Source organism: Poeciliopsis prolifica, unplaced genomic scaffold (assembly GCF_027474105.1).
Source record: "Poeciliopsis prolifica strain line A6 unplaced genomic scaffold, Auburn_PproV2 SCAFFOLD019, whole genome shotgun sequence".
Lineage (NCBI taxonomy): Eukaryota > Metazoa > Chordata > Actinopteri > Cyprinodontiformes > Poeciliidae > Poeciliopsis > Poeciliopsis prolifica.
The window spans coordinates 5,583,772-5,592,600 of NW_026562394.1; the positions used below are offsets into that span (position 1 = coordinate 5,583,772).

Here is an 8,829-nt window from a genome sequence, read left to right on the forward strand (position 1 = left end):
ATTAGCGCTATTGCTAAGCTACTTAAGGCTGCTTACAAACTTGGATTTGTACCCCAACACACAAACGTTCACAACCAAAACATTAATAAGTTTTAGTCAATGTTTACTGTTTTTATTTAAATTCATAATACCTCGTATTATTCATAATATGTTTGCTCATAAACATATTAACCTTACTTTGCTCACTTTGCTCTCTCCGACGCTAGATGAATCAACCTAACACCTGACTAAATAAACATCTGCTCAATTCAGATAAAAACATTTGGGCGAGAAGTGTTCAAAAATTAAGTAGCCTATGCTATGTTATTTTTATCTTTTAATAAACGTTATATTTGCAAACTAGCATATTTTTAAAATGTCAGTATTGTTTGTCTAATGCTCGACAACCTCAAAAATTATTTTTTATAGTGTAACTCTAGAACAGTTTTTTTTTTGTTTGTTTGTTTGTTTGTTTGTTTGTTTTAAAGGAAATACACCGGGTGATTTTGAACTACTGCTCCTGTGTTTTCATTTGTCGTAAAATGAAGTGTCGAGGTGAAACAAAAACAGAAACGACTCCTCATAGGTTCCTGGGGCGATGACGTAGGCTGTTCCTTATTAGGCAATAGGCTGAGCGGCACAAGGTGAGCTCATTACAGCCTTCCTCTCAGGCTCAGAGGCTCATCAGAGGGAAAGCGGAGCGCAAACGGCGAGGCAAAGCGCTCCGACTGCTGCTCAGCATTATTTACCTCTTCATCAGACGACATTGGGGATATCTTGTCACCTTTTATCAGTGTTGTTTTTAATTCAACCTGTTTGTTTTTTTCCTCTCCTCCTCCCCCCACCACCCTCTGTGCTTTTCGATAAAATGGCAAACACTGGAAGATCCTGCCGGGCCCCACTTTGATTTACAATAAATAATTTGATCAAAGAAATGCTTCTCTGCACGTGATGAAAACAATGTCTCGTTTGGAGCCGATGCGTGGATGTGGATTACAGGACGCCCGCAAACGGACGATGATGTATAGCCTGGTCTTCCAGAGCAGCTTTGGACCCAGTGGATCCCCCTGATCGAACATCAAGAACACTCGGAGGATCGAAGATTGTTGAGGGAGGAGTGCGGGGGGCAGGGGGTTGGTGTCGGGAGGACACGACCAGTGAAAGTCTGATCAGCCGGACAGGGACAATGCTGCACTGTGCCGACTGTGAGAAACCTATTCTGGACAGGTTCCTGCTCAAAGTTTTGGACAGACCGTGGCACATCAAGTGTGTCCAGTGCTGCGAATGCAAATGCAGCCTGACAGAGAAGTGCTTCTCCAGGGACGGGAGACTGTACTGCAAGAATGACTTCTTCAGGTGAGCCTCCAACGCGTTTATTTCCTCAAGTCAAGAAGGAAGGAAAGGCACTTTTATTTTTCTTTCTTTCTTTCTTCCTTTCTTTTTTTTAATTGATTTTAGATTTTTTTTTCTTTTGACACACTACAATATTTGACAATTGAGAATTTCCCTCAATGAACCCCTCCAAAAAGAAGAGAAAAGTCGATTAAATAGATGAGTGATCTGAAAACATCGATTGATCGCTTTATACTTCGATTATTATTATTTTATATTATTATTATTTGGTGTTGGCATTTTTCTTTAATTGTTTGAGTGTCATTTTCTGTTAAGAATCGAGTGGAAATTGTAGGAAACGTTGGGCCTGAGAATGATTGTGTGTTTGTAGTTTCACCATGTTGTTGGGAAAAAAGTAAGTCCATTTCTGCTTCCGGTTCCGATTATTAAAATGTTTATTTATATTTATTTATATTTATTGATGAAGTTATAGTCTACTGAAACTTTGGCCTGTTTTTTTTCTCTTCTTCTTTTTTTCATTATTATTATTATTATTATTATTATATTATTATTATTATTATTATTATTATTATTATTATTATTTCTTACCTTATCTTTCCCCGAACAGGAGATTTGGGACCAAGTGTGGAGGTTGCTCACAGGGGATTTTGCCCAGCGATCTTGTCCGCAGGGCCAAAAGCAAAGTGTTTCACCTCAACTGTTTCACCTGCATGATGTGTAACAAGCAGCTGTCCACCGGGGAGGAGCTGTACATCCTGGACGAGTTCAAGTTCGTCTGCAAGGAGGACTACCAGAACAACAACGGGAAGGACACGATCCTCCTGTCAGGTGAGCTCCTCGAATCTTACCTTATTGGGTTTTTATTTATTTTTATATATGTATGCCTATGCATATTTAACTGCTCCCTTTCGTGACACAGTCACGACGTGCAGCGACCCGAGCCTCTCCCCGGACTCGCAGGACCCGCGGGACGACGGGAAGGACTCGGAGGGCGGACACGCGTCCGACAAGGAGGCGTGCGGCCCCGACAACGACGAGCAGAGCGCCGTCGGCAAGCGGCGCGGGCCCCGGACCACCATCAAGGCCAAGCAGCTGGAGACGCTGAAGGCTGCGTTCGCGGCCACGCCGAAGCCCACCCGGCACATCCGCGAGCAGCTGTCCCGGGAGACGGGCCTCAACATGAGGGTGATCCAGGTGAGGAGGCGGCGATGACAGAAAAAAAAAAAAAGTTGTCTAAAAACCCAGAGTTTGGTGTGAAGAGTAGTTGGGTTCAAACGAGATCAAACGTCATAGTGTTGGCCTTCATTTGTTTTTAGTATTTTTTTTTTTTCTGCATTTCAAGCTTTTCCTTTATTTCGTTGGTCCCCCAATCAAAACACTTCACAACACTCATAAAACAAACTGTTAGGATTCAACCAATGAGATCCGAGAAGCAATTTGCATATTTTAATTGACACAGTCTTCTAATAAATGCACACTTCTGAGTTGCGATTATGGAAGCTTAGGGTCCAGAAGACACTCAAATGAACAGGCGAATGAACAGCAATCATTGAGGTTTTGGCTGTTCTTCACTGAAAGCAAAAGTAAGAATCGCTTTGTGATTGAGGATCAACTCTTACTGTAGTGACAATCTGACCCCTGATGTCACATTCATTGGCAAGAATCCCAGCTTGTAAGTCTGACTTTATGCAAAGTCACACAAACGTCATTATTCTTGTTTCTATCAAAATAACTTTTTTCTTTTTTTTAAGTCTGATGTCAGTCATTAGTCTTTTTTGGGTTTTTTATGGAGCTCTTATATTTCAAAATGCCATTCATATTAACACATCTCACTGTTTTTTTGTTTTGTTTTGTTTTTATTATCAACCATTCAAATTGTAAAAAAAAATAATATTAATAAACCACTTCTAATTAGTTTATGCCTAAATTTTGCTAAGGTTTACTATTTTGGTTTGGTGACAAATCCTCCCTAAATAGTGAAAGAAGAGTGCTTCTGAAGTCAGTTGTCAGCCTGTCTTGTTCTCAACAGATATCAGTGAGGATCTATACATTCTAGTGGATTCCATCAACTCCATAAACACAGATCCCTGCTGTGGGGGCGAGACATTGTGTTCGTTGGAACACAATCTTCATCCAGCTTTAGCATTGCTTAGTGACAGCGCTTAAGTTGAAGTCAAACTTGTCAGTCGACTTCCCAGCCTGTGGTTGGGTTTGCTTATTTTCCCAAAACCCCCCAAAACAACAAAAAATGATCACAATAATTTGTCAGAACTCGGTTCGGCACAGATATTTTTGAAAACATAAGTGCATTAAAGCTGAGAACGGTTATGTAGGTGTTCCAGAGGTGTTCAACTTCCCAAACATCTGTTCACAAACAATGATAAAACCAGTAAAAACTTGGGCACATTTTTCCAGTGAGTTGTGTTGCTGAAATTCTTCATCAACAGATTGGTTCTCAGTCTGTGATGGTCCTTCACACAACAAATGAGAAATTGTTGACTGAGCCAAAATCTCAATTTAAACCCTAATCTAAATGGGCCTTATACCAAAATATAGATTTTGTTTTTACCAAGTTGCAAATTACCTTTAGAAATTAACATGATTGATTGGATGACACTCAAGCAACTGAACTGCTAATATTTAATAACCTCAAGAATGCGAGAAAAGAAACTTGCATGTTTTTTTTCTACTGCTTTCTTATTTAATATTTTCTGCTTTGTTTGTTATTTTAAGACTCCTCAATAGATTCTTGATATCAATCGAAACAACCTTTTCGTCAGTGAAAGATTGTCCACCTTTTTGTTCATTCTTCCACGGTTTCTCGGAGCAAAAGTGTTCGTTCGTGTCCCCTTAAGGTCTGGTTCCAGAACCGGAGGTCCAAAGAGCGACGCATGAAGCAGCTGAGCGCGCTGAGCGCACGGAGACACGTGTTTTTCCGGAGTCCGAGGAGAATGAGGTCTCTGGGAGAGAGACTGGAACCAGGAGAGCTCGGCCATTTCTCTTATTATGGAGGTCAGGTGCTCGACGGAGTCATTTGTTTGATGAAACGTCATAAGCTTAAAAGAAAGAATGAAAGAAAGAAACGTTTCAAAACTGTTTCTTTCTCTGTCTTTTTACGCGATCCGTGCGCTAATCCCGCCTCTCACAAACGCAGATTATCCGAGCGAATACTACGGCCCAGGTGGGAATTACGACTACTTCCAAGGCCCCCCTCCGTCCCAGGCTCAGACCCCCGCAGACTTGGGCTTTGTGCCCTCGACGGTCCCCGCCGGCACCCCGTTAGGAGCCATGGACCATCATCACCACCAGCACCAACACGCAGGAGTGGGGCAGCACCACTGCGGCGCAGACGCGCAGTGCTTCTCGGACGGCGCGTCGCACCACCCCGCGGACTCGCCCAGCCCGGAGCCCAGCGGGCCCGGCTCCATTCACAGCATCTCCAGCGAGCTGTGCGGGCCCGGCACGCCGTTCGCGGCCGTGTCCCTCAGCGACAACGGATACACCAACCAGCTGTCACAGCCGTCCTCGGAACTGAGCGAAGGCACTGCCTGGTAATCCAGCTGAAACAAAGCACACTTTATTTATTTATTTATTTATTTATTTATTTATTTATTTATTTATTTATTCATCATCAAGGCACTTTTTTTCTTTTTTTCTTTTTTTTTTTTTGACAAGACACTTATCAAAAAAAAAGTCCAAATGTGAATGACTGCCAGTGTTTCTCAAGCTCCAGGCCTCATTGATCAAGCAATAAGCAAAGAGCAGCTTCAGGGACTTTGGTTAGTTTCCGAAGTTTGGTGCAGCAAAAGTCATTGGAAGCAATCTCAAAATTCAACCTTATCAAAATTCAACCGTACCAAGTCGGTCCGCTGGGTTTTTTTAAAAGGGTGTCGGGTGAGTCCGGCTGAAGAACCGGTGACAAACCTTCAAATCCGTGTCCCAAGTGAATAAATGTGATACTTGTCTCGAGAGGAAGATGTGAAGCCCTTCTATTCCCTTTGTTTACATTGCACTTTGTCTTCAGTTGATTGGCAAAGAAGTCTTAGAGTATTATTTTACATGACCGTCTTGGAGGTTTTTGCAGCACCGTCTACTCTAATATGTACTTGTCTGAGATTCTGACATGAACATGCATGATGTACTGCATATGTTTTATACAAACTGATTCACAGAACTTTGTCTCTTTGTAATGATGTGAGATAGGATTTTATCATTTAGTGACAAATCACAAACTATGACTGTGACGCCCAATAGATCAATACAGTACGTCTCTCAGGACTGTGATCAGATTTGGTTCTTTTGTAACGTCTTTACATGTCTGCCTTCAGAATGATATCTTTGTAAGTCTGACGATTTTATATTGGTGAAGAACGACGATTTGGCTTCGATATGAGTCCAGCTGTAAGTGGAGTGATGAAGAAATATTGTAGCCTACAGAACAGTAAATGGTTTTCTGAAAGCTCTGCTGCTCGAGTGTTTGATTTCAGTGATATGTTGTCTTTTGGTTTGAGAAACAGTTCAAGGCTAACATGGACCCAGCCTTCGATTTTTAGCTGTTCCAGCTCATACAGTTCCAACAACTCTGTCTAAAAAAATGAACATGTAAGTGATAAAAGGGGGCTTTTCTATGTAAATTCAAATATAAAACTGCTGGATTTGATAGTCTTCTATCATACTAATGTTTCCCCTACTACTGGATCAGCTTATTCCTCATTGATTATATGAAAAATGCTTGATATTAATTTTATCATTAAGATTTCTAAGGTCATATCAACCTTTGATGATATTACACATTGGAATATCCCAGTTCATATAGGGTTAGGGTTAGCATTAACCCTAACACTTCATACTGAAACTATTATGGTAGTGGAACTGGTCAAGCTGTTTATAACAAAATCATTATCTGTCTTTGATTATACAATGTTAGTTGTTTTCTACAGTTTAGCTTGTTGATCATATTACTGAGCATAGAGGTTTACATATGCTCCGTGTATCCTTTACACTCTAATATCTAATGTGCTGGTAAGAACTCGACTTGGGTTAAGAACGGCCTAACCGCCTGGCCTGCAAGGATTTAACTCTAAAGGTTTGGATGATGGGGTTGAGTGGTCAGTTTTTAACCCTCAAAACAGGGTGAAAGGACTAGTGTGTAATGTTTTAGCTACCAAGGTGAAGAGAATAATCCATAGGACAAAGTTCTGAACAGGGAATATTTGGATCAAAATGCATGAGCCTTCCATTCAGTCTAGATCCAAACTTAAACTATTAGGTGAGCAGGAATCCTGGATATTTTCATAATGTATTATATATAGTCAAATTTAAAACAATTCAAAGATGTTTTTTTTTTTGTTTTCTCCAACAACTAAATTGCCACTCGGCAGTAAAAATACAAAAAGTTATGTTTGGTGATGAATGACTTTAATGAATATTAATATATGGTGCTGTTTTACTATTTGTTATCCGATCTTGTCGCAAAAGTTCAGTGAAGTCTAGTCACGTTGTGGAGGTCTGCAAAGAACGACTAATCTTTACAAGACAGTAAGTAAAACTTCACTTATGCGAGAGCAAACAATGCATACACCCACACGAGGCATTGAGAAAAAGCAGATTTCAAAAATAGATTTGTTTAGTCTTTCTTCCAACTTAATAAAATGATTTGCATTTTTGACCCGATGTTTGGCCGAAACGACATAAGACCAAGTGTCTAAAAACCAAACAGGATCTCAGCGCCTGTGGATGTTTGTTTCAAGGCAACAAATCAAGCAAACTGTTTTGTTTTGCGACATAATGTCACAGACAAAATCAATCAGTCAAAACATCAGGAAGAGAATTGTGGATCTCCAGAAGACTGGTTCACCCTCGAGTGCAATTTCCAGTAGATTTTTTTCAAATAGATAAATGTAAAAATAAAAGGCACTAGAATATTTAGTACCATACTTCTCAGTAAGGAGTTGGTGGAGTTTTAAGGTTAGTGTTTTTTTGTTTGTTTTATTTTTTTTTTACTTTTGTGGTGTGAAAACAAACTACAATGTGAAGATAATGGCTTGAAGCGATAAGAGAGTCACTTTACCACTGTGAAATAACTTGAAAAGCAGTAGTCATCATTACTAAAACAACATAAAAATGAAGATTACCATTTGCAAATACACTCAAGGGTAAATTCCTTCCCTTTGGGAGACATTCCCTGTGCTCTAATTGAACTAAAATGTAAGCATTTGGCCATAATGACCAATTGGTACAATGAAGGGAAACTTGTAAGCCTTAAAACACCATCCCAACAGCATTCATCACATTGTGCTGCAAAAGTGACTGGTGCACTTCACAAAGTAACGTGGAAACACTGAAACAACATCAGACAGGAAGTTCTGGCTCGTGCATAATGGATCTTCCGTATAGACTGAAATATTAAGCACCACATTTGGTTGACATTTTGGAGTGTCTGTTTCAAAGGCATGGTCTCTCTTCCGTAAGAAAGTCTGGGTTGTAGCTGAAAAGATGCGTGGCAGCAAGGTGGCCTGCAGACCTGCCTCGGTTTTTTACTAGAGCTACTTTTGTGGAAGAATACCCACAATGTTGGAATGCTTAGTTTGCAGGCGTAACCGGTTTCTGGAAAACGGCACAATGGAGCGAGTCATGGTGGAAAAATTCCTTCTCTGTAATTGGAGCCAGATCCTTTTCATTCCTTAATCTAAATCTTACTTCAACTTATATTTGGCCTTTTTGTTGTGAATGTTTTTTTTTTTTTTTTTTTTTCACACAATCCAAACCAGTTCAACTCTGTCTACGCTTCTTGCCCCAGGCTCGGCCAGCCACTTTCTGCATGAAAATCATTCACACGTACAATTTTATAATCAATGCCCACAGTAATAGGATTCCTCTGGCCACGGGCAATTAATACAGTTTTCCCTTCTAGCCTCACCCCCCCACACACACACACACCCCTTCTCCCTTCCCGCCCTTCCTTGTGCAGATCTCAAAGCTATGAGACATTGGCTTCTGCTCATTTACATATTTATTGCATTGGACTCAAATCTGGCGAGTGATTGATGTGGAGCCTGCCTCCTGAATTTTTAGCGGCCTATTATTATGAGAGACGTGGAGGGGGTGTGGGGGGGTGGGGGGGGGCTGCGGCGCGTCAGTGTACTCCTGATTAAAGTTGAAGAGGACAGAATTATGTATCCCCACCTACTGTCTCTTCTGCTGGTGTTTAATCTGCGAGACCCGGGAGCAGATTTCAGCCACAGATGCTGACTAGCCACTCGTTGAGCGAAAAAGCAGCCGCGCTTTGGCTTGTTAAGATTCCCATCACTTAGTGTTCATTTTTTTTTTTGGTGGGGTGGGGGAGCAGGTGGGGGGTGTTTGGGAGGCTTGCTCCACCATATGTTGATGAGATTGGGATTTTTTTCCACGGCAGCGATGCAAACCGACACACAGATCCCAGTTTTGCCCGTCAGATAAAGTGATTGCAAGCGTTGTCGCCTCTAATCCATGAAATTA

General features: G+C 41.1%; 1 protein-coding gene across 1 annotated transcript; it reads left to right on the forward strand.

The window, feature by feature from the left end:
• The first annotated feature begins 651 nt into the window (after window positions 1–651).
• On the forward strand, window positions 652–5,775 carry LOC129368407 (LIM/homeobox protein Lhx1-like). The gene is made up of 5 exons (XM_055043345.1): window positions 652–1,335; window positions 1,940–2,160; window positions 2,252–2,526; window positions 4,188–4,344; window positions 4,487–5,775. Exons 1-5 carry the CDS (start codon window positions 1,166–1,168, stop codon window positions 4,885–4,887), a joined length of 1,224 nt encoding a protein of 407 aa, XP_054899320.1. The 5' UTR covers window positions 652–1,165; the 3' UTR covers window positions 4,888–5,775.
• The last annotated feature ends 3,054 nt before the right edge of the window (window positions 5,776–8,829 follow it).

Coding starts and splice junctions, on each gene's coding strand:
- LOC129368407 (XM_055043345.1), top strand. CDS start 1,166: ATGCTGCACTGTGCCGACTGTGAGAAACCTATTCTGGACAGGTTCCTG. Junction 2,161..2,251: donor GGACACGATCCTCCTGTCAG/GTGAGCTCCTCG, acceptor TTCGTGACACAG/TCACGACGTGCAGCGACCCG. Junction 2,527..4,187: donor TCAACATGAGGGTGATCCAG/GTGAGGAGGCGG, acceptor TGTCCCCTTAAG/GTCTGGTTCCAGAACCGGAG.